The sequence below is a fragment of the Geotrypetes seraphini genome, chromosome 2 (assembly GCF_902459505.1).
Source record: "Geotrypetes seraphini chromosome 2, aGeoSer1.1, whole genome shotgun sequence".
Taxonomy (NCBI): Eukaryota; Metazoa; Chordata; class Amphibia; order Gymnophiona; family Dermophiidae; genus Geotrypetes; species Geotrypetes seraphini.
In genome coordinates this window covers 469,407,198-469,434,283 of record NC_047085.1, presented here as the reverse complement: position 1 = coordinate 469,434,283, position 27,086 = coordinate 469,407,198, and the positions used below count along the sequence as shown (strand labels likewise).

Genomic DNA, 27,086 nt, shown 5'->3' with positions numbered 1-27,086 from the left:
GATTGGCTGAGTGGCAGACTTCAGAGGGTGGTTAATGGTACCCTCTCTAAAACATCGGAGGTGACCAGTGGAGTGCCACAGGTCTCGGTCCTGGGTCCACTCCTTTTCAACATATTCATAGGGGATCTGACTCAAGGGCTTCAAGGTAAAATAACACTATTCGCCGATGACGCCAAACTATGTAATATAGTAAGTGAATGCAGTTTACAGAATTATATGGCGCAGGACCTGCTTACATTGGAAAGTTGGTCCTCAACCTGGCAGCTAGGCTTCAATGCTAAGAAATGTAAGGTCATGCACCTCGGAAGCGGAAATCCATGCAGGACGTACTTCTTGAATGGAGAAACTTTAACTAGGACTTCAGCAGAACGAGATTTAGGAGTAATCATCAGTGCAGACATGAAAACGGCCAGTCAAGTGGAGAAGGCTTCATCTAAGGCAAGGCAGATATTGGATTGTATCAATAGAAGTTTCGTCAGCCGAAAGCCTGAAGTCATAATGCCATTGTACAGGGCCATGGTGAGACCTCATCTGGAGCACTGTGTGCAATTCTGGAGGCCACATTACAGTAAAGATGTGCGCAGAATTGAATCGGTTCAACGGACGGCCACCAGGATGATCTCGGGGCTCAAGGGTCTCTCGTACGAAGAGAGACTGAACAAATTGCAGCTCTACACTCTTGAGGAACGTAGGCAGAGGGGACACATGATCAAAACATTTAAGTACCTCACGGGACGTGTCGAAGTGGAAGATGATATTTTCTTTCTCAAGGGACCCTCGGCCACAAGAGGGCACCCGCTCAAACTCAGGGGCGGAAAATTTCATGGCGACACCAGAAAGTATTTCTTCACAGAGAGAGTGGTTGATCATTGGAACAAGCTTCCAGTGCAGGTGATCAAGGCAGACAGCGTGCCAGACTTTAAGAATAAATGGGATACCCATGTGGGATCCCTACGAGGGTCAAGATAAGGAAATTGGGTCATTAGGGCATAGACAGGGGGTGGGTAAGCAGAGTGGGCAGACTTGATGGGCTGTAGCCCTTTTCTGCCGTCATCTTCTATGTTTCTATGACTTACTTACGTTTATACGGAATCTATCCCCTTTCAACTTTAGAGAGTGCCCTCTCGTTTTCCCTACCTTGGAGAGGGTGAACAACCTATCTTTATCTATTAAGTCTATTCCCTTCAGTATTTTGAACGTTTCGATCAAGTCCCCTCTCAGTCTCTTCTTTTCAAGGGAGAAGAGGTCCAGTTTCTCTAGTCTCTCACTGTACGGCAACTCCTCCAGCCCTTAACCATTTCTTTGGCCAGCACTTCATGTCTCAGTGGATAATATATTATGATGAAAATTAGAGAACAATAAGTTATTTGGTCAGATTGAATGAGTACACTATTGCTATGCACATAGTAAAAATTTAGATCCTTTGCTCAACTGAATCAGTTGAGCCCATAGTCATAAATGATGCTAACATCTGTACAGGATGATGTAATATTTTTGCTTCCTATTATAGGCCCCAGAAGGAATAGACAACACTAGAAGTGATCTGACACTTAAAATTTAATGCAAATAAGTGCAATGTGATGCACTTTGGATTTCTGTACCCCAACGAGCTATATGTGATAGGAGGAGAGAGGCTAATAAAAGAGGGACCTGGAGGTAATAGTGTCTGAGAATCATAAGGTGGTGAAAAAAATGTGACATGGTGGTGACCATAGCCAGAAAGATGCCAGATTGCATAGAGAGTGACATAACCAGCAGAAGAAAGGAAGTGTTAATGGTAACTTACAAGTTGTTGATTAGGTTTTAGTTGGAATAATCTGTTTCTTTTGGAAATCGTCTTTCATTATGACCTAAAAAGACTTGAAGCTATTCAAAGGATGGTGACAACATTAAAAAATTTTTTTTTAGGTATTTATATACCGCTTATATGTCCCCACAAGGATCTTGAGTGGTTAACATTATATGCTAATTCAGTGCCTTCCTTATCTTACTTTTTGACCACAGAGTTGATTTGATCCTTAAAAGAAAGAGAGGAGTCAAGGAGGACTCTCAAAACCTTAGCAGAAAACGCAATCTGGTTCCTTTCTACAGATAAAGTTTTCTGGTAAGGTTTTGGGAGTTCTCCTTCACTCCTCTCTTTCTTTTAAGGACCAAATCAACTCTGTGGTCAAAAAATGCTTCTTTAGCCTGCGTTTATTGAGGAAGGTTAAACATCTCTTTCATCGACATTTTTCCATACTAGTTCAGTCAATTATGTTATCACGTCGCGATTATTGAAATGTTATTTACCTCAGTATTACAAAAACTTGTCTTCATAGATTGCAGCTGATTCAAAACACTGCTGCAAAATTGATTTTTGGAAAACGTAAATTTGAACACGTGACTCCGTTGCTCCAGAGTTTCCACTGGCTCCCGGTTTATTTTAGAGTTCAATTCAAATGTGCTTGTGTTGTTTTTAAAAATCCTATATGGTATCTTTTCTCCTCTTCTTCCTTTATCTTGGAACGTTTTCAGATTATGCAAGAGGTAATCAACAATTTAAATTATCTTTCCCTCCAAGAAAGGGATAAAAGGAGTCAAGATTTTTACTCAGTCTCTGATTTTTAAGCTCTCTCAACTCTGGAATGATCTTCCACTCCCTTTAAGGAGTTCCAGTTCACTCCAATATTTTCGTAAATCTTTAAAAATGATTTTATTTGCTAAAAACTTTGAAAATTAATCTTCTGAAACTTAGGGGTCCTTTTATCAAGCTGCGGTAGGGGTTTAACGGGCGTAATAGCACACGTTAAACCGCCTGCCGCATTAGCCACTAACGCCTGCATTGAGCAGGCGTTAGTTTTTTAGCCGGCCACGGGGGTTAGCGCGTGATGAAATGTCCGACGCACTAACCACGCTAGCACGGCTTGATAAAAGGACCCCTTAGTCTTATTCTTTATGGTTTATTTGTTAAGTTAATTATTGTAAACCAAGTCGAGCTTTCTTGGACTGATGTCTCGGTATAAAAAGCCAAGCATTAGATTAGATTAGATCTGTTTGAGTGGGCTCACAATCTAAGTGTGGGGTTTGTACCAAAAGACATATGAGAACAGACTGGAAGAACTGAATATATTTGCAACAGAGGGACAGGGGAGATATAATATAAATGTTTAAATATTTGACAGGTAGTAAACCATACTGAATATGACCCCTAATTTACTATGTTACTATATTATGATATTTAATCAAACATCTGCACTGAAATTTCAAATAAAATGTAGAATCCAAAGCAAGTGTTCTCGACTTCAGCTGCAGGAACATCCTAAATCTTTGATCCTTGCCACATCTGGAAATATTTGCCATCATCCAGAAAAGAATTGATCTTTTTTCCTAAAATAAACATGTTATCTATCTCAGATACAAAGATGACTAGACATGAGGCCCCGAGTGCAATATACTCTTGTGAGGGTTCAAGACATTTAGTCAAATCAAAGCCTGGCTAAGACTCCATCACATTCTAAGCCGCAGCTTCCTCACACTCCTTAACAACTTTAGAAGATAAATAATTATGATTTGATATAGAAATTTGATCAGCATTGGATAGTGACAAAACGTCCTTCATGTATTTCCTAAACAAATTATCAGGAGACAATAAATACATACAGGAAAAATTAAGGATACAGAGATCATAACTTTCCATGGCCTCATACTTTAGTGCGAGAAGTCTATACTAAGCTTTTGTAGCATTGGAAGGTTAAGTGACTTGCCCAGGGTCACAAGGCATTGCAGTGGGAATCAAACCCACTTCCCCAGGATCTCAGTCCACTGTACTAACCGCTAGGCTACTCCTTCATTCTGTACTGTTTGAGACCTCACTGTCTGAACAACATGGGAACTTGAGGCTTGAGGGATCCTAACTTAATCTCCCTATTAGTTAGTCTAGTTTCCATGTCCTGAAATATTTTGGACATGTATACAGTAGAAAATTGACACAACTGAGCTAGCAAGTTATCACTAAGCTGTCCACCCTGGTGACGGACCTCTAAACATGCCCTTTTTAAAAACCTTATTCACAAATCTCATCCAATATATCAGCAATTGGAACTGCTTTATATGTAGGGTACTACTGAGCCCATAAACAGGGGGAAAACAAGTTGAGGTTTGTAGACTTGTATGTACCATATTGTCCATTGCAGGAAAATCTATAATAGGGCACTCTCCCTTTGATATAGATAAAGAAATTAGTAATGGTGGTGGGGTAGGATGATCCCCTAAGCTATAAGAAACTCCAGATTAAAAAATGACCCAGCAGATTGTTGATATATCAACAATTAACATTAGAAAATTGCTGAATGTCTATTCATGGGGCCTTGAGTTACCATGGCAACTAGTACAGGGTCTTTTCCTTTATGCTTCTGTTTCCCCGTTAAAATTTACTACAAATAGAAGAACTCAGTCACAAAACTCAACTCTGATTCAGACAGTAAACTTCTTCACTAAAATACTTGGCTTCAAGTTTCAAGTTTTTATTAACATTTGATCAATCGCCTATCCAAATCTTAAGCGATGTACAAGAAATTATTTTAATAAAAATTAATTTTAAAAAAAGGGACTTAAAATAAAATAATTCATAAACATATTAACTCAAGACACAACTAATATGATCCGAGAGGTAAGGGGGAAGAAGTACAATTGGTTGAAACATATAAGGGAAAAACAATACGGTTCGGGAATAGAAGTGAAAGTCTAAAAAAGTCATTATCAAGAATGACTAATGATTAGGAAAGATTAAAAGCATTTTTGAATAAAAAATATTTTAATTTACTTTTGAAATGGTCTTGACTCCAAAGGGGCTCTTATGGGGGCAGGGTGTGTCCCTTTGGGCAATCCATTTCAGTCATGCACCAGCAAGGTTTAAATACTAATGACAGGCTGTATCATTCACCATTGGATCCACTATATATTTATATTTATTCCCCTGAGTTTGTTTATTAGGCTGTACTTGATGACATCAGCCTAATCTTCAATACTGTCAGTGGGCTGCCTTGAAGAATATAAGCACAGGCAAGATAGTAAGCCTCCCTAATCTCACAGCCAGAAGCCTCTGGTCTCCAACTAGTCCTCAGCCAGCATGGTTTAACTGATGATAGGTCACAATAATGCATTCTAGGTCTTCCGTACTGTCTGTAGGTGGTCTAGAAGAACGCCAGCATGGACGAGGTAGTAAGCCTCCACATTCTTGTAGTCTAAGGCCCTCTCTGGCCTCCCACACAGGTATCTTTAACACCCTTTTTTTTTATACAACCCTTTCAATATTTCAGTAACTTCAAAGCACATGCAGTAGAGATACCAATGCAATTTTGCATCCGACGCAACCATTGTAACTCCCTTAACTTTCATTAGCTTCTTCATAGAAAGGAAAATGGTAAAACCAGAGGACATAATTTGAGGTTGAGGGGTGGTAGATTCAGGGGCAATGTTAGGAAATTCTACTTTACGGAGAGGGTGGTGGATGCCTGGAATGCGCTCCCGGGAGAGGTGGTGGAGAGTAAAACTGTGACTGAGTTCAAAGAAGCGTGGGATGAACACAGAAGATTTAGAATCAGAAAATAATATTAAAGATTGAACTAGGCCAGTTACTGGGCAGACTTGTACGGTCTGTGTCTGTGTATGGCCGTTTGGAGGAGGATGGGCAGGGGAGGGCTTCAATGGCTGGGAGGGTGTAGATGGGCTGGAGTAAGTCTTAACAGAGATTTCGGCAGTTGGAACCCAAGCACAGTACCGGGTAAAGCTTTGGATTCTCGCCCAGAAATAGCTAAGAAGAAAAAAAAAAAAAAAAAAAATTTTTTAAATTGAATCAGGTTGGGCAGACTGGATGGACCATTCGGGTCTTTATCTGCCGTCATCTACTATGGTACTATATCTACTATGTTACTATGTAGCTTGAGTAGTTTTCAAGCATTATGCTTTTCAAACATAGTTTCCTTGAGGACTATTTCCCTTTGATTTTTATCTATTGTTAACCGCTTTGATTTGACTTTTTTTTGTTGTTGTTAATAACTGTAAGTGTAGAAAGGGAGAATGTGTCCTGGAGAGATGCAGGCAGAGGCTGGGTTGCAAATGAATTCAGTCGTCTGAGAAACCCATTATATAACTGAATAAGCAGATACATGCTTAAAAGGTACAATTTTCAGCATCATTTGCACCGAACCTCCGCCAAACATAAAGGCAGATAAAATAAAAATGAGATGCAGTGATGACCTTTTTCAGCAACAGCGACAGCCATGAATCCTTCTGAACGTTCCATCACCTCACCGGACAGAATTCATTACAGATGAGATTGCCATGTTGCTTTTATCTGTGATTGAGGCGTGCGCCATTAAAATGAATGCTGCTTCACCAACATGGAGAATAAATTTGAACTTGGAAGCTAAGGAATGATTTTTATCGATTTCTTTCTATGGCTAAGATAATATAACCCGGAGACTAACTATGATGTGTTGCATTACAATGACAATCAATTTGTGCTTCTTTGAAGAAGACCAGTTTGCTGATCATTAAACTGAAACCTTTATTGATACCTGGGTGTTGCATGCAATTTACAGCTCTGATCAATGCATATTGTATATGCTATAGATTAAGTAATCAATATAAGTACATGTATATACAAATCTAAGGGCACTTGTAATAGTTTCCCACAGAGAATAAGCAATTCTACTTCTGTACTGATAAGCACAGTTGTGCACATTTGTGGTGGGTTACAGTCACAGAATGAGTATATATTTTATATATGAGACTGATTTAATCCAAAGGTCACTACCTGGATAATTCCCATAGTGGGAGGTATCTGTGGATTTCTCTGCAGCACTGTGGATCCAGTGAAGTAGTAAGGAGGTTTGGGGGGGGCAGTCCACCCCTGGCACTGTCGTAGTGAGGGCGCAGGCACCCATCCTCCTCTTCTCTGTCTCTCACTGCCGCTTCCCTTCCCCCGTACCTCTGTAATGTTCTTGGCGCGAGCAGCAACCTCCAACCTACTGTCGTGCCAATGTCGGCTCTTCCTCTGACATCACTTCCTGGACCCGGGCCTAGGAAGCAATGGCAGAGGAAAAGCCAACGATGGCGCAACAGCATCTTGGGGGTTGCTGCTCACGCCAGGAGAGTTACAGACGTATGGGGGAAGGGAAGTGGCAAGCGCGTGGCGGAAGGGGAAGGAGCTTGTGGAGGTGGGGGTGGAGAAGGGGGCAGGGGAGGGGTGCCTCTCACCCTCACTACGCCACTGTATGGGCCTGATTTTATATATCATGCCTAAAAAATTGACGCCAACTAGTGCGGCGCTAAGCACAATTCTGCAAAGTGCACATACCTATCATAGAAACGCACTTAGCGTCAGCATGTGTGATGCATAACTTAGGTGCAGGAATTTAGGCCTGGTTTTAGCTGGCCTAAATGCTTCCGCCTAAGTTATGCGCTCATCGGGCATATTCTATAACAGCGCTTAGCTTTGAGGTGTTAATTGCCAAATATCAGCTCCAATTAGGCCAATCAATCAAGTTGTGTGCATATATCAGCTACACACACAACATTCTGCAAGAAGCTGAAAACTCTTCTTTTTGACAACTGATACTAATAACCTGTTTCCATCTCCCTCTCCTCAGACCTCACCTTCGTGTCCTCCCCAGTCCCCTCTCTGCCTTCACCCCGCCCCCCTCCTTGCCTTCCATTTCACTGTAAGTCGTCTGCTTAGGTTAGCGCAACACACAAATGGAAGATGGTTATAATGGTTAATGGTTATAATGGTTATATATTAATTAATGTTTTATTTTTAATTTTAAAATTGTAATTTTATTTTAAAATTGTAATTTAAATATTTTCTTTTATGTATGTACATCGCTTTGAAGCAAGATTAAGCGATTAATCAAAAATTTTAATAAACTTGAAACTTGAAGATTAGATTATGTATGCACACAAGTTTAGGTGCCTTGTATATAATTTGGGGGTATATGAATAATGTCGCAGAAATTCTTACAGACCACCTTTGCACTATCCTTTGTCTGACTCAGTTGGAAACCCTTATGTTCTCTTAAAATCCCTAAAAAAGAGCATTATAATAACTGACCTTTGACAACACCGTACTTTGGACAACCAACACAGTGGCATATCCTTAGGTGGGCAGGGGCCCACCCATTTTGACTTTTTTTGCTTTCAGTATTGAGAGTTATCTTAAGAAAAGACTAGAAAAGCAGAGGCAAACAAGTGGAGGGGCATAATAAAAAAAACAAAACGTCTAAGTCCCCTTTTGGCCTAAGTCAGTAGACGCTGAAGTTCGCAACAGGGAAATGTCCATTCTCCAAACAAAGTCCAAAATGAGGGTTTTTTTGAGAATGACCTTCCTGCACGTTCAGCAATCTACTCGCCCAGACTGTCACTTCGTCTATCCCTACACCACATTCCTGACTCAAAAATCGGCCAAGTCCTAAACGCCCAAACCCAGACCTTTTAGGCAAAGGAGGGGCCAGTCCTTTGCCTAAAAGCAGGATTCTGTAAACGGCATCTGTCAAAAAACAACGCCGGTTACAGAATCTTGTAACTTCCTCCCCCCCCCCCCCAACGCTACGATTAAGGCAGGAGAGATGCATAATCTCTCCTGCTGCAATCGCAATATCCCCCCACCCTCCGCAATCAGCTCAGCGGCCCCTATTCAGAACTTATACCTGTTTTGATTTGGTCTAAGTCAAAATGTATAAGTTCCGACTGGGCAATCGCCTAGACTTTTTGTTATACTTGCAGTACGACTAAGTCTAGGTCAGCCCACCTCCCAGCCTTTCCCCTCTTCTAAAAACGCCTCTTCGCTCTAGGCGTTCAGAGGCAGGATAAAGGCCTAAGCTGGTTTTAAAATTCTTTATTCATTTTTAAACATACAATAAGTGTATCCATATGTTAAAACAAATTAATTATAAATATATCACTTAATAATCATCAAGAGTACAAATAATATGCTATTATCATCCACCCTTCCCATTATATAATCAAATACATTGTACCATATATAATAATAAGATAATAAAATTATCCCCCTCCCCCCTCATAATTGAACCTATAAATTTAAGGGAAAAGATGTCATCTAATCAGTACAATATTTTGTTAATGGCTCCTACACATCTTGAAATTTCCTAAAACACCCTCTCTGTATTGCAATAAATCTTTCCATTTTATATATATGACAAAGATACATCTAAAATAAGCTTTGATTATTTATCGGTACTTGGACGATCTGTCTTTTTGATTGTCCAAGTACCAATTTAGGCCACTTAACTGTACGTTTTTTTTAAATTATTATGAGCCCCTTAGCATTTGAACAGTACCGAGGATCTACAAGAGGATATGGGGGGTAACATAATATTCAGAGAATGAAGGAGTGGGGATGGAACTGTACACATCAACCTGGGATAAAACAAGTGAATAAAATGTATATTAAAGTCAATAAAAGTCTTTTAAATATTGAGTTCAGTCTTAGTAAGATAAGTAAAAAGTTTGGATAATAATCTAAAGTCAATTAGTAGTGAATTATAGTGATTAAGTGAGGTTTTTATGACCAGTGATGGCTCTGATTTTAGGACATTTGGCAAGAGCATTCCAAATCCTTGATTCCTGGAGCACTTGAGGTCTTTTCCTCCCTTTAATTTCAGTAATATATGATATAGGCTGTGAACCATTATTTTGTGAAGTAACACAATATTCACCATAGGTGTGATAGAATAGGATGTGGATGGTATAAATATAATAGCATGTGCTCTGTAAATAATAAAGAAATACTATTGGGTCCTTTTATCAAGCCGCGCTAGCGGGGTTAATGCATCGGACATTTCATCACGCGCTAACCTCTGTGGCCGGCTAAAAAACTAATGCCTGCTGAATGCAGGCATTAGTGGCTAGCGCGGCAGGCGATATTACGCGCGTTGAACCCCTACCGCAGCTAGATAAAAGGACCCCTATGTTCAGACAGCTTTCTAAGTTCTCCTTTTGTATATGTACTGATAGATGATAAGAATTTATAACTAGGCTGGGGAGGGGGAGCTCAACTAAGATGGCGGTTGGTGGTTCGTGTTGAGACGCCGAGGGGCTGCTGTAGGAAATTGTTGCCTTAGCATCTGTTTTTCCGATGGTAAAAAGAAAATCTAAACCCCGGGTTTTCCCAGAGGAATCTACCGTACCAGTTGGCCCAATGGATCTCTTTATCGAGCACGGTGCTCGAACGCAGGGTCTGGAGATTACCTCAGATGTGGAAGGTGCGCAGGCTGAAGTGTTCCTCTCCTTTGAGGGCACTACTCTATCTCCGGAGGAGCGGAGTCCTCCGAGTCATCCTGGGGCATTAGAGGAGAAGCTGCAGGAAGGAATTGCCCAGAGTGTTCTCTTACCTTCCCAAAAGAGTTTGGAAGTCATCTGTTGAGGAATGTCATCTGTTGAGGAATGCAAAGAACTGCAGAGCGACCTGAACAAACTGTGTGAGTGGGCAAAAAGATGGCAGATGAGCTTCAATGTGGAGAAATGTAAGGTCTTGCACATGGGGAAAGGGAACCCCATGTACAGCTATACAATGGGAGGAAGGGTGATGGGGAAAGGCACCCTAGAAAAAGACCTGGGGGTTTTGGTGGATACAACAATGAAGCCAGCGGCGCAATGTGCAGCGGCCTCAAAGAAAGCGAACAGAATGCTGGGCATTATCAAAAAAGGTATTACTACCAGAATGAAGGAGGTTATCCTGCCATTGTATCGAGCAATGGTGCGACCACATCTGGAATACTGTGTCCAATACTGGTCACCGTACCTTAAGAAAGACATGGCGATACTTGAGAGGGTCCAAAGGAGAGCAACTAGGATGATAAAAGGAATGGAGAACCTTTCATATGCCGAAAGGTTAGACAAACTGGGGCTCTTTACCCTGGAAAAGCGGAGACTGAGAGGAGACATGATACAGACATATAAAATCATGAGAGGCATAGAGAGGGTGGAGAGGGACAGATTCTTCAGACTAGCAGGAACAACAAAAACAAGAGGTCACTCGGAAAAACTGAGAGGGGACGGATTCAAAACGAATGCAAGGAAGTTTTTCTTCACTCAGAGGGTGGTGGACACCTGGAACACGCTTCCAAAGGAGGTAATAGGACAGAGTACAATACTGGGTTTCAAAAAGGGACTGGATGACTTCCTGGAAGCGAAGGGGATTGCAGGGTATAGATAGAAGGTTGCTCTACAGGACAAAAGCGAAAAGCGTATGTGAGTTTTAGGGTAGGAGCACTATCTGGTCCTGGACCTGAGGGTCCGCCGCGTGAGTGGACTGCCGGGCACGATGGACCTCCGGTCTGACCCGACAGAGGCAAGTCTTATGTTCTTATATCTCTGGAGGGGGAGGGGGGGGGTCAGTGAAGCCATTGAGACCTGAGCACTCAGAGAGTGAGAAGCAGCATATACCTGAAGATTTCCTCAAATTGAAAGCGACTCCTGCTGAGGTTTCAGGTACTTTGATTCAACCTGTGGAATAGATTTTGCACCCATGCAAAGACCCAAGGTCTTCAACATGGAAACTTTGTGGGAAGCAATATCTAATTTACAGCTCTCCCTGGGGACTCAAATGCAGAATCTTACAGCACGTTACACGACAGTTGTTTCAGAAAATATGGACTTAAAAAATAAGAGTATCAAGCTTGGAAAATAAGATGGACGGACATGAGATCAGACTAAAAGTTATTGCATCTCAAGCCTTAACCTGTGTTAAGGAGAGTGGGAATCTTCATTTCAAAGTACAAATGCTCAAGAATGTGTCAAGGAGATGTAATCTTCGGGTTATAAATTTTCCAAAATTACCACTTATGTCACCGCTTGATACGTTTAAGAAATACTTAACTGTAATTTTGAAAGTACCTGAATCCTCCTACCCACCTCTCTCAAAAATTTATTATTTACCTACTAGAGATAAGGTTCTAAATCTAAACCAGCAGAATTAATCTGCTGATAGTTTGGATTTAACAAATTTCCTTGAGAGATCAGATACTGGTTATTGTTACTGCTACATTGCTTGTACAGTTTGCCATTGATTCAGACAGGGAATGGATGCTTCAGCCTTTTTTTCAAATATAAAGATGTTCTATTTATGTCAAAAGTAGTGAGAATATATCCAGACGTGTCACGTACAACTCAGAGGAGAAGAAAGCAGTTTCTTACTTTGAGGTCCCAGGTTATGCAGTTAGGTGCAACGTTTGTTTTGAGATACCCTTGTAAATATGTTATGCACTATCAAGGGAGTAGATACGTATTTTTTTGAACCTCAGCAGTTGTCAAAATTCATTTCCGCCAAAGGGCAAATTGCAGATAATATGTGAAATATGCTACTTGTGTATTAGCTCAATGAAGTATGTTCAGAGCCCATCTAGTCACATCTTTATTTTCTTTTGAATAATTACCAATGAAATATTTCAGTTAAACTGGCAGTTCTAGACTCCCATATTGTGCTATTTCTTGGAAAATTATGATTTGCCTCTTGACAATGATTGTTAAACCGGCATTGTATTATTTCTTTCTTTTTGATTACTTGTTTGTCAAAAAGTTAAAATGTATAAATAAAGCATTAAAAAAAAGAATATGTAACTATATAATAATAAAAGCAAATAATTTATTTACATGAATATACTAGGACTATATACAAAAGAATAAAGCAGAAATAATTAGAATATAAAATTTGCAGAGGAAAAATAAAATGTCAGTTTGAAACAGCTATAATAAACACAAATCAGATATTATTTAAAACAAACACATACCTCCCTAGACACAATGCATGTCATCTGCTTGTTATCTTAAAGTGATTAAGGAATTTGACTATTCAACCTTTGGGAAATCCGTGGTAACAGACAGCAGTGCTAGTTCTGCTATACTTTGGTGTATGATGAGATGAGATGCTAAGAGATTAGCTGAAAGCATGGAGAGTCTACAGAGACCAAGGTTACGGTCTTCTTCCAATGGTTCCCCTTTTATATCATTTGTGCCATCAGTAATGTCTATGATGTTTTGATAAGATTCCAGAAGGTGTTTGATTCCCTGCACCCATGTTTATGTTATGGCTGGCAAAACCATCAGAATGTCTTTTGACATGACTCTAAATGCTTTTTTTGAGATTCAGGGCTCCAAAAAGTCATCAAGGTTGCTTAACTGGGACATGGGCATGTTCTGGCATACAAAAAAACTATTTCAGCAGAGTTTCATTTCCTAGCAAAGTCTCTGTATTGTGAAGCACCAATCACTGCAGGCTTGATGACATGCATTAATACCACAGGTATACTTGATCAATCCCTGTAATGCAACTGTTATAGTGTCAAAGGGTTCTTACCCCTATGGGGGTAATAAGAAAAATCTATGAGGGCTGGGAGAAGCAGGGAACAAAATAATCTTCTGTGTTTTACTTTTTTGATTAAGGTAGTCAAGCAAGGCAATGATTTTTTGTTGACATTTCTGTGGAAGCAGGGAATACAGGGGAGGGACTGTAAACTAAAGATTACAGATGAGAGTATGATGGTGGAGAAAAGGGGGAGAAGCACTTGGGAAAAGAAAAAAATACTGACTAGAGTGTAAAAGGGATGGGGAAAGGCCACATATTAATATCAGACATACAAACAGAAGAGTGGTAAACCTCAGTCCATTTGTGGTACTGAAACATTCTCATTGAAACTAGGAAAAATGAAAGTGTAAAAAGCAATAGCATGAAACAAGTTAGATTCTTTTCATTAAGGAGGTAAGTTAGATTCTTTTCATTAAGGAGGTAATGTCTATTCACTGAAGAAGACTGATCTGCTCACTGAAGAAATTCAACCACATCACAGAGGCATACCACGACTCACATTGGCTCCCAATACAAGCGAGAATACACTTCAAAGTTTACTGCCTAATATTTAAAGCTATAAACAGAGACAGCCCAGCCTACTGGAACAATCGACTAATTCAATCCACCTCTACCAGACATAGGAGAACCCACGCACCATTCGCACACCCTCCAACCAAAAATGTCAAAAGAAAAAAACTGTACGACAACCTCCAAGCACTCGAGCTGCAACACTCGACCTCCAACTCTATAACCTATTGACCTCGACCAACTACAAAACCTTCAAAAAAGAAATAAAAACCCTTCTATTCAAAATGCACATACAACTGAATTAACACAATCAGAAATGTCCCAAGCATCACCTGCAACTGCTACATATGTACTTCTAATATCATGACAATTCAGATGTAATCCTTAGCAACTCAAATAAATGTACAAACTACTCCCTAAATACCTCTAATGTCCTGACATCCCATTTGTAATCTGCCTTGAACCGCAAGGTAATGGCGGAATAGAAATCCCTAATGTAATGTAATAACTTCATGCATTCATAAATAGGATATGCATGGCTTTTAGAGATGTGCTTGGACAACGTCATTTTTAGTTCATAAGTCATTTTTTTTTTGTTTCAGGGGTGGTATCAGCCCTTGGCCACTTAATGCTGATATTCAGCCCTTAAGTGACCAGGTTTAGCCCATAAGATGGACTGTATGAATAATTTCAGCTCTATCTACCTCCTAAGCTATACTTCAGACATCTCTTGAAGTAGACTTTTGCATCATCTTATGTGCTTGATAGCTTCTGGGGCTTGGAGTGGCAGTGCACTTTTGCACTGTCCATACTGGGGTTCCGCGGATGGCGTCGCCCACATGTGAGAATATCTGCCTTCTGTCTCCAGATAACACATGCTACAGTAAGTAACTGTGCTGTATTGAAAAATTGTCCACTGTAACTTTGACAGATTTATCCTGTAAATTGTGTATTATAGATATTGGTATTAGATCCCTAATGTGTCAAGTTAGGATAAAAAAACTTGTACCAAAAAAAAATTTGTACTATAACTATAGCAAATTATAACCTGTTAACTGTATATTATGTATGTTAACCTGTAACCTGTCCTGAGCTCTTTGGGGAGGGCGGAGAGATGGAAAATGAATTAAATAAATAGTTTGGTTAATCAATAAGGTTCCATTAGCCTTATTGTCATTAATATTGTCTTAATACATAAATGGTTATAAAATTACCCCTCTTAACTAGGCCACATGGAAAAGGACACATAACTTTCTGCCTATTTGATAAAGATTGAAAAGCCCACCTTATGGGAATGCTTTTAAATTTAAACTCCGGTTTCCTTGATCCAATCCAATACAATCCTTGGTTCCCTACAACAGGGCTTGACTCGGTTTACAAAAATAATTTTATAGGACATGGGAAGAGTATTAAGTTACAAGCTTCATCATTTATAATCACTAATTTAAAACGGAAGAATCAGTTAGGAATTTCTGAACGATAAGTTTTCAAGGCTTTCTGAAAGGTTAATAGGAAAGGGAGAAGTCTACCTTCTGAGGGAAGTTCATTCCAAATTTTTACAGAAGAGAAAGCAAAAGATCGGTATATATTGCCTAAAGCTTTAATTCCTTTAAGAGAAGGAAAGGCAACTTTGTACTTTTGATCTAAATCTTGTTGGTTTTTACCATGTTTCTATAATAAATACTATTCACACATTCTCATAGCCATTTGTGTGTCTTACAGGTTGGCCAATTATAAATTCCATGGAGCAGACTGTCTCTCTTTTATATGTACTGTAGAAATGCTGACTATGCCTAGTAGTACTACAGAAATGATTAATTGTAGCAGTGATTTCTAAAAATAGCACAGGATGTCTTAACAGCTGTATCAGGCAAAAGAAACAGATGTGATCTTAAAGTAGACTGGATGCACAGCCTTGGCACTAATGCTGCATACTATGAACTGCAGCTGTTAGGAAGTAGCAGTACCATAAAATCATATTTTGAGTTTCTGGCCTTTAAACTTTTAGTTCAGTCATTACGTCTAAGTCTTCTCGACTATTGTACCAGTGTCTATTTGACATGTACCAAGAAAGAGATGGCTAGACTTAGACTGATTCAAAATACGGGGGTCAAATTAATTTATGGTCTAAAGAAATATGATCATGTGACTCCTTTCTTCCGTGAGTTGCATTGGCTTCCAGTGGAGGCGCGTGTTTTGTTTAAGTTGAGTTGTCTTTGTTACAAAGATGGGCATGGTATTGCTCCAAACTATATGACCGATAGATTTCTCATAGCATTCCATAAACATAGGAGAGAATCACATGCATTGTTTAATTTTCCGTCTGCTCCAGATTGTAAGAGCAAGAAATCCTTGGAACATACACTAGCATTTCAGGCTGCTTTCTATGGCAGGGAATTTAGGCCACTGTTGCTCTTACAAGCACTTTAGAACTCAATTGAAAACTCATCTTTTTTCAAAATATTTAGCGAACTAATTAAAATCATCCTTAGGTTATGTTATTTTTAATCTTTTGTTTGCCGCATTGAACTTACGGTTATGCGGTTTATAAGTACGATGTTATGTTATTTTATGTTACCACCTTTACATCCACTAGGACCAAACCAACCTCCTTCCTTGAGTTGGCCCTCTTGTTTTAATACTGGAACCCACTGAATTGTTTGTCTATAAATCCCTTTATTATTGTGCCCATTCGGTTTAGGGTGCTCAAGCATTGTTAATGGGTTGACATTGAAAATATAGAAAAACTGGGTTTACACACTGGAAGAAGCTGTGAGGGGAACTTTGGCCTAAATGCTATATAATTAATCAAAAGAAACATCAAAGCTCCACAAGTGCGCAATTGCCAACAGCAAATCAATTACACCATATACGCGGAGATTAACATATTACGGGAATTACCGGTTTCCATGCACTAAGAGAAAAAATGCATAGAAGCAAAAACTCCTCCAATTAATGAGGAGAAAATCATCTGTGTCCCCAAAATCTCTCAAGCCATACAAATCAATGATTTCCCAAAACAGTTTCTAAACCTAAGATGATCTAAAGCAGTGGTTCCCAACCCTGTCCCAGAGGACTACCAACCAGTCGGATTTGGGGGATAGCTCTAATGAATATGCATGGGGCAGATTTGCATGCCTGTCACCTCCATTATATGCAAATCTCTCTCATTCATATTCATTAGGGCTATCCCGAAAACCCGACTGGCTAGTGGTCCTCCAGGACAGGGTTGGGAACCACTGATCTAAAGTGTCTAGTATACTGTATATCAAACATCAGAAACAAAAACAAAAAAATACAGCACAGCAAAAATGCCACTTAGCTTTTCAAATGGCAGGTTTCCAGGAGGCTCAAGATGTTGTACCAGCCATATCCTCCACACACAGTATCTTTTTTTTTTTTTTTTTAATCTTTATTTATTTTCAAACTTCGACAGTGGAATACAATTAATTGAACATAAAATACTGCATAAAACGCACTATTAACTACACAAGTAATACATAAAACAATCATTTTCTTCCATTCTTCTCACAATTATTAATACAATAAGACATATGATGTGATTACAATATAATAATTAAGTAATTTAAATCCTCAAAATACATTTCCCTCTCCCCACCCACCCACCCACCCTGGATGTGTAAGGAAATCTAAGAAAAGGAAAGATACATGACCCTTATTGCGAGATAACAAATGTATTTTTTGCGGGTTCTGCACATATTTTTCCATTAGCACGGAAGATCTGCCCCAAAAATTAACACAAGAGCACTTAGGACCTAATTCTATAAATGGTACCTATGTCATAGGTGCTCTTAGGCTCCTGAAGGTGTAACCATTTAGATCAGGGTTTTCTTGACCTAAATACCTAAGGTAGGGGCCTACCAGCGCCTAAAGCCCTCTTTTACAAAGGTGCGATAAACATTTTAGCGTGGATTTAGCGCGCACTAAATCAACACGTGCACTAACCGCTAACGCGTCCATAGGATAACAAGCACATATTTAGTGCATCTTTGCAAAAAAGGGGGGTAAGTCAATCCATGCCCAAACTCCACTCCAAATTCTCTCCTAACCATGCCTGCATGAAGACGTCTACCTTGAAGTGGTAGGCCTCTACCTAGTTAAGTGCCTACCAGCTAATTAGTTTTATTTTAATCTTTTTTTTTTTTAATTGGATTTGAATGGTGCATTCAATTATCAGTGCTGATTAAGCCAATTAAAAAAAAAATTAAGCTAGGTGCCTAACTGTAGGCGTCTTTTATAGGATCTCTGCTTCTGTATTGACCAGTTAGCATGTGTTAATCAAAATTTGCTAGCTAGTTAATGAACACACATCCATTTAATGCTCATTGCATGCCCCCTTCCAAAAAATATGAGTAATTGAAAAAAATTGATTAATTCATGCTTAGTATGTTAGTATGTGTAAAATGCAAAATTACCATAAACTGTGTTTTATAGTAGAGAATGACACCTGGACAAATTTTTCCCTGTCCCCGCAGGAGCTCATTTTCCCGTCCCGTCTTGCCTCTGCATGTTCTTTTCCTGTCCCTGCCTCAATCCTGCAAGCGCCATCCTCATTTACACGAGCCTCAAACACTTTAAAATCATAAGTGTTTGAGGCTTGTGCAGTTAAGGCAGAGCTTACAGGAATGGGGGCAAGGACAGGGTCAGCGACACAACTCATGGGGAAACTGAGTTCCTGCGGGGACGGGGACAAATTTGTCCCCGTGTCATTCTCTGTTTTACAGTAAGCATTTTCCCATGTCCTAAGCACAGTTAGGACTTAACTCCCTTTAGTAGGTGGGCCCCTGGGGTCCTGATTCTCAAAAATACGCATCTCAATGGCAGGCAGAAGTAGACGACCTACTGCTGTCAGGCAGCCAATCGGGACACACGTTTTAAAAAAACGAGGTAGGACACCCCCATAGTAGGCCTCCAGAACATGTCTATGGAGGCGCATGCCCAAGGTGGGGCTTGGGCACTGCTTCACCCGGAAGTGGCCTTGGGCGGGTTTAAGTGTCGATACGTGTCTCCATAGACGGGAGACGGACGCCTGAAATCTTGGCCTGCAAAATGCTGGCCTACATTTCGGGCGTCTGTCTGGGAGTGTAGGCACGATTCTGCATAGGACACTGGTGCATGATTGACACGTGATCGACGTCCACTTCATAGGCAACTGTTGATGCCAGCGTCTTATACAATCGGACCCTGAGAGCATATAGAACTGCAAATTAGTGTCAGTTGGTGTCAACTCATTATAGCTAATTATTGATCATGTCGATTAGCACCTAATGTAACAATTAAGTTACACTTGTACATGGCAATACTCTTAACCATCTCTATCCCCTTCGATCTGTTCAAGATTTAGCTGAGCAACTTATATTCCGCCAGAGTCGCTGTTCTTACATCACCCTCTCCTCAAGTCACTTCATTGGCTCCCTGTCCATTTCCGCAATATCAAGCTCCTCTCATTGATATACAAGTGCATTCGCTCTGCAGCTCCACAATATCTCTCCTCTCTCCCTATATTCCTCCTCGGGAACGCTGCTTATCTGATAAGTCTCTCCTGTCTGTACCCTTCTCTCTTGCTCCACCTTACACCTGGAACAGACTGCCTGAATGACACAAGGATACATTTTTCTCCATCCCCTTTAGGATCTCTCTACCCCCATCCCATCCCCGCAAGCTCTGTCCCTGTCCTTGCCCCATTCTTGCAAGCTCTAGCCTCATCGGCACAAGCCTCAAACACTTTAAAATCATAACTATTCCAGGCTTGTGCAGTTAAGGCAGAGCTTGCAGTAATGGGACAGGGACAGGGACAGAACTCACGGGGATGGACGAGATGGCGATATTGAGATCCCACCGGGACACGTACAAATTTGTCCCCATTTCATTCTCTATGCCTAAGTCCGTATGTCGAGCTCCATCTCTAGTAGTTTTGAAGTCTAGGCTAAAAGCCCACTTTTTTGAGATTGCTTTTAACTCATAACTCCCACTCGCTTGTAAAGTTCCCATGCCTGTTTTCATCATTCCCTCGCTGAGAAACTGCCTAACCCCTTACTTGTCCTGTTTGTCTGCTTGATTAGATTGTAAGCTTTACTGAGCAGGGACTGTCTCTTGAATGTTTAATGTACAGCACTGCATATATCTAGTAGCACCATAGAAATGATAAGTAGTAGTAGTATTCTATAAGCTGTGTGTGTAATTTTGCATGTTAAAGCATGATAACGGGCACACAAGATTATAGAATTAGATGGATTATGGGCTCCTTTTACTAAGCTGCGATAGCGTTTTTAGCGCGCACAGAATTTTAACGCGCGCTAAACCCACGCTACGTGGCTAGAACTAACGCCAGCTCAATGCTGGCGTTAGCGTCTAGCGCACGCTGCAATTCTGTGCACGCTAAAACCGCTATCGCAGCTTAGTAAAAGGAGCCCTATGTATTTTGTTTGAAAAAAATGATATAACATCACCTGGTATGGATTTTCATTGTCAATGTATGCACATACCATCTCACTAATGATACTTTCAGCATAAAAATTCTTGCTATTTCATTACAATTATTACAATTGTCTTTTTTTTTTTTTTCTTTGTAGATAAAGAAGTTATATTTAGAATCCAGAAAGGTAATGTGGTGAAGCTGAACGTTGAAACCAGCGTGTCTACGTTATTAATAGAAAATAAAAAATTTGTAAGTCTCCTTTTTAATGATTATTGTTATTACACCCAGGTTATTAAATGGAGAAAACTCTTTCTTTGTTTCAGCAATTTTATGAAAAATAAGTAAATGACTCAGGGAGCTAAAAAAAAAAAAAAATGAACATGTCACTTAGGGCTCCTTTTACTAAGCTGCACTAGCGGTTTTAGCACGCGCGCTAGACGCTAATGCCTCCATTGAGCTGGCGTTTGTTTTTGGCGCGTAGCACGGGGTCAGCGTGCGCGGCATTGTAGCGCACGCTAAAAACGCTAGCGCACCTTAGTATAAGGAGCCCTTAGTGAAAATGTAACACTGTATACAATGTTTTTTACCTTTGGCTGACTGGATAGTCCATGCGGATTTTTTTCTGCCATCATATTCTATATTTCTCTGTTTTCATGCATGGTTGAGCCTGAGCTAAATTGCCAAGAAGAATCTTTTTTTTTTTTTTTTTTCATAACTTGAGAAATTGTTGCTCCAAAAAAAGCTTGTGTGGTGGATCAGGAAAGAAAGAATTGCCCTGAAGGGAGCTCTAATAGGGAAATTGATACATTATTTTATAGTGTTCTCCCCAGGGCCTTTCAGCCGGGCGCTCCGCCCAGCTAATTTAGATTAGCGCCCGGCTGTAATCTCGATGGCAATCCTGCTGCTGCTGCCGCCTTCTGCTCAACATTTTTAAAAAAAAACCCCTTCTCACCGGCTTGGAGATTTACCGGGCTGACTCGGCACAGCCTGAATCGCAGGAGCCTGACTTTTTTTTTTTTTAAAAGTTTTTAACGCCAGCAAGCGACTTGAACCCATGCTCCGGGGCTCTAACATGTGCATGCCGAAACCGGAAGTCACGTCCTGAGGGAGGAAGAGAAGGGAAGTCGGCATGCACACGCCCCGGAGCATAGGTTCGCTATAGGAGACAGGTCAGCTTACAACTTGCTCTTGCTTGCTTTAGGCTTTCTTCGCTGTCGGATCCTGCCTACTTTCTGTTTCTGAAAGTAGGCAGGACCCGGCAACGAGGAAGGCCCGAAGCAAGCAAGAGCAGTGAGTTGTAAGCTTCCTTCCGTTGCTGACTTATGGAAGATAGGTCAGCGATGGAAGGAAGCTTACAACTTGCCTTAGTCCAGCCCTGCACAACATGCGGCCCAAAACGGATCTCACTGCCGATATGGCTCTCACTCCGCTCTCCTTTGAAGATCAGCTCAGGAGGCAAGATTTAGCCCGAGATCAGACGAATATTAAAGGGCATTTGAAGGCATCTGAGCAGATTGAGGAGAACATGTCTTGTTTTTCCATGCCTAAAATTAAAATACCACCTTGTCTAATGTAATCTCTGATCAGATCCTTAAGAGTGATGCAACTATGAATGCTGGACAGTCTCCTCCAGTAAACAGAGCTTTAAAGCCTGCAACCATACAGAACCAGATGGTCAAAGGGCTCCGAAGTGTAGTATTGCCAAGGGATCTGTCTCACAAGTTTCTTACGCTGGCAGATGTAAGCACAGCACAAGAAATAGAGACTTGTGGCATTCTGTGTAGAAAGCTGATGCATAATGAATTTACTATTACCCATGTAATAGTGCCAAAGCAGTCTGCTGGACCAGACTACAGTACAGTGATATGGAGAATGTGGAAGAATTATTCAGTGTTCAAGATCAACATGATTTCCTCACAGAAGAAAGACGGAGAGAAAGAGAGAGGCCTGGACCAAAGGGGAAAGACAGGAGGCAGATACTAGAGAGGGGGGATAGAAGGGAAGGAGATAGAGATGTCAGACCATGGGGTGGAGTGGGAAGGAAGGAAAGGAGAAGAGAGAGATGCCAGAGCATAGGGGTGGAGACAAAAAATGGAGAGGGGTTGAAGCTGAAATAAATCATGTACAAAGGAGAGAAAGGGCACAGGATATAGAGTTTATTGAAGGGACATAGAAAGAGGGAAGATACCATATGGAACAGAGAGAGGGTAGACACTGGATGGAAAAGGCAGAAAGGGTGGACAGTGGATGCAAGGGGCAGAGATAGGGTGGACAGTAGATGGAAGGGGTAGAGAGAGGGTAGAGGCTGGGTGGAAGGGGCAAAGAGAGATGACAGATGTTGCATGGAAGGGAGCGAGGACAAATGCTGAATAGAAAGAAGAGAGTGAAGAGAAGATGACTAAAGCAGAAACGACAAATGGTAGAAAAAAAAATATTTTTGTTGCTTTATGTAGAATCAAGTAGTATTGTAACTGTATTGATTAAAATTTATCAATAGGAAATGGAAATAAGGCAATTTTGGGAGGGAATAAACCCCTTTCCTCAGGTCAAGACAGGATACCATAACAGCTGTATACTGTACTGTCTTGAAGAAAGATTTGGCCTCTGAAAGCTAATTGAAAAATGGATTAGTCCAATAAAATGGTATTTTCATATTTCTCATTATTTTATTTCTATTTGTTAATTTGTAAAGTGGTGACTGTTATGTAGAAGTTTTTTTCAAATTTACATCTACTGTCTTTATATTTTGCACAGTATTAGGGGACATGTGTCACTGTTTCTGTGGTGTTGCATTGTATGCAGAGTCTGGTTTCTTAGTTCAGTTTAACTTTTGACTACATATTTCTATTTTTAATTTGTGATTATTCCATATTGGGCGAGGGTGTATCTGTGTTCTGTGTGTATGAAAAGGACATGGCTTTCTGTTAGCATCGACTACAGGATCAATTGACTGTGTAGGATCTGGTTTGTTTAGTTTTATAATGCGTGTGTTGGTGTTCTAGTACTCATTGCAGTGTTTAAGATGCTGCCTTTTCCTAGATGCACCCTTATTGTGTGACTCATGGATTATTACTAAAAATATATTTTTTTATATAGAGGAGGGGGTTGTTAAAAAAATGATTAGCACTGGCTGTCATATATACTAGGTACACCACTGGATTTAATGACTCTATTCTAACTTTACTGTTGACGTAGGTGTTGTCCCCCCCAACACAGACACACATTATAAAGAATTAAATTAAAGTTGTATTATCATCAAGTAGCTTTCAAATGACATTATAAGCAAATAAAAATAAAATATTTTTAATACATTGCTAATTATTACCTGTATCTTTACCTATACTGTTTTGCCCTAGCTCTTACTTTGCACTATAGCAAAATAAAAAAGAAGCAGATAAAGATCAATCACACAGGTGCCCTTCAAGGCTCAGTAACACCTCTCCATAAATTATGTGGAAGAGGTCTGGAAGTGGGGATAGCATCTATTTCATATCCTCAGTGAGACCTCAGGAAGGAACCTAGTGATCAAAACATTATTAGAGGTGTTGTACAGCCATTTCTTGTATGACTGGATGAGCTATATTTATCTTTTTTTTTACTTGTTTAAATTCATGCAGAAATAAATGGTTAGATTGAACCTAATGACTTCATTAACATATTTCCCTTTTTTAAACCTCTATACTATTTGAAAGAGGGTGAATATCTAATTATTCACTTCTAGAATTGGATACTTCTTAAATTTAGTAAAATTATTCTGGCACAAGTGTCAAACCTTAAAAAAGGAAGACATATCGAGCATTGGAAAATAATAATAATTAACTAATAAAAATAGTATACATTTAATTTTTCCCTCTACCAAATTGCCCCGCCCCGCCCCTCCCGGCTACTTTTTTATGCCACCCGGCTGGAAAAAATTTCTGGGGAGAACACTGTTTTATTTAATTTATTTACTCCCTCCCCCCCTTTTTTTTTTAAAAACTAAGCTGTGGTAAGGGTTTGTACTGTGGTCCAGAGTGCAAAATGCTCTGAAACTGCTCTCATGCTCATAGAAATTCTATGAGCATTGGAACATTTAGCACTTTGGGCCGTGATAGAAACCTCTACCATGGCTTTCTAAAAAAGGGCCTTAATTTTTTAGTCGGTCCTCCCAAAGGAGCTCAGAACAGGTTGCAAATCAGGTACTCAAGTATTTTTCCCTATCTTTCCTGGTGGATTTACAGTCTATCTAATATATACCTGGGACAGTGGAGGATTAAGTGACTTGCCCAAGGTCATAAGGAGAGTGTGGGGTTTAAACCCACAATCTCAGGGTGCTGAAAATTTAGCTCTAACCACTATGCCACGCTCTCCCCTGAAGCTGGGTTAAGATCTGAATCCCAGTATGGGTTGTGAGTATCATGTCGTCCATGTTGAGAACATCAGGAAAAGTAGGGTTAGCAGATTTTCCATCTGAAAAAAGAGGATGTGTGGCCCCACCCAATTTTTTCCTAAAATTGCCGTTTCCTAGATGTGTTCATCCTCCATTTTCGGGGAAAAAAAAAATTGTCAAAATAAAAGTCCACAAAAATCTGACATTGGGATGTAGGAGGGACCAGCATTCTTAGCAGACTGTTCACACTGACATCTCAGCAGAGCAATGAAGCACCCTAGGTGGCACTGCAGTGCACTTCACACGAAAAGTCCCAGGTACACATCTCATCATAATCCCTTTATACTGTATGGTGAGCCCTCTCAAACTCACCCAAAACCAACTGCACCCAACTGTATACCACCCAATAGCTTCTATGCCTTTCTGGTGTTAGCTATATGTCAGTACAGTAGATTTTGGAGGGCTCACTTTTCATCACAAGTGTACCAGTTAGAGTGGGATATGGACCTGAGTCCCCCTTCTCTGTAGTCCACTGCACTGTCCACTAGGTTACTCCAGAAACTTGCTTGCTGCTCTGATAGGACTGGCCATAACATCTGAAGCAGTCATACAGGCTGGTATGCATTGCTTAATTCACATCTTTAGAGGATGGGAAAGGGTCAGTGATCACTGGAGGTGCAAGGGAGGGCCGATAGCTTCATGCCTCCAGTAGTATTCTGGTTAGTTTGGTCATCTTTTTGGTATTTATTTGTTTTCTGTAATGTTTCATTATTGTAGAAAAATATCCAAATCACAAATCCGTCTTAGTCCCACCCCTAACACGTCATCTTAAGATTTAGATGCACTGCAGTCAAACAGCATAGAAAACCATCTAAAAATATGTTTTGAAAATGGCAATTTGGATGCTTTAGCAAACAAAATGTCCAGATGCCACTTAATGCCATTTTTGGATATTTTTCTCTTTTGAAAATGTACCCCATAATGTCAGGCCAACCTCTTTTTCTTTCTACCCTGAACTTCCCAAACAGATTATAGCCCAGTATAACTATATTCAAGTCACGTTTCTCTGTGAACCACACCTCCGTGATTGCAACTAAATCCAAGTTCGACTTTTCCATCAGGGTCTCTAGATCCAGAACCTCATTTCCCATATACTGGCATTAGTACACACTTCTTTCCAGATGTTATTCCTTTTTCCCCATTTGTGTAGAGGTATTTAATTTTTCACCCAGTCCCAGTGATTCAAGTTCAAAGCCCTCTTCAATAGATCAGCCAGTCTGCTACTGAAAACACTTCCTTCCTTCTTTGATAGATGGACACCATCTGTGCTTAGCAGTCCTTGAAAAATCATCCTATGGTCCAGCAAACCAAAATGCTCTTGACACCCTACCGCACTTTCGTAACAGAGCCCTTATTAAATCCACCTCCATATGTTAATGAGATGGACAGCCATCTTAATGAGCCTTACTACATAGCATGCTGTTTTTAACATGCACAAAAGGCCCTTGCTGTGCACATTAAGTTTGATTACTTAGACCCAAATGTGAAATTGAGCTTGTGCTAATGTAATAAACCAGGAACTCAATTTTCTTCATTTTGCACATACTACTTTGCAGGTACCTGAAATAAAGATTGCATAACTGAAAGATGAGTACCTGAGGCATTTATAAATTTACAGAGCAATTTGCAGTAATGCATTTATAATGTGCAACGAGTTACACCTGCTGCTACATTCTGGCTTCTTTCAGAGTCAAAACTTGCTTTTAGAACCACTCAGCAGATTATTAAAACAAATGTACTTTAGAGCTGTATCCGCATGCTGATAATAATGTGCTAAAAAAGAAAAAAAACCCACAGGGGTCAAGTTAGTACGCAAACAGATTAGAAAGCAGAGAGGCAGTGAAACGATCAGGTGATGGAGTGGACTTTAGAGGACTAAAGTGAGACTGAGGTGGAAGAAGGTTGTGACGTACAAAGAAAGAGTGGCTGTGACCAACTGTGCAAGGTGTATGAAAAGAAAGATGACCTCCATGAAAGGGGGCAGCAACTGAAATAGAGCCTTCAGAGGAAAGCCAAGTCTCTGTTACAGAAAGAGAATGCAGAGTACGAGAGATAAAGAGGTCGTGAATATAGGCAAGCTCGTTGCAGATGGAATGGACATTCCACTGAGCACATGAGAAGGGGAGAGAACAGGGAGAAAAGAGAGAAATAGGAATAGGATCAGATAGGTTGCACTTTGGGCTATGGTGAGAGAGTTTGTTTGGAGAATGGGATTGGGATGACTTTCTCCAGTGGAACAGAGGAGAACGAGCAAAAGAATACAGAGAAGATTAGGGAATACAGTATAATCTCATTATAATGGACTTCAAGGGACCTGGAAAAACGGTCTGTTTTATCCAGAGTCG

The 27,086-nt window shown here is 40.3% G+C and overlaps 1 protein-coding gene across 5 annotated transcripts in view; it reads left to right on the top strand.

Annotated features, from left to right (window-relative positions):
• Positions 1–27,086, top strand: part of DPP6 (dipeptidyl peptidase like 6) — a 1,246,761-nt gene that overhangs the window by 867,470 nt on the left and 352,205 nt on the right. For all 5 annotated transcript variants that reach the window (XM_033931638.1, XM_033931637.1, XM_033931641.1 and 2 more), the window contains one exon: positions 20,467–20,561. In XM_033931638.1, coding sequence (XP_033787529.1) covers positions 20,467–20,561 — 95 coding nt within the window. The remainder of the gene's footprint in view (positions 1–20,466; positions 20,562–27,086) is intronic.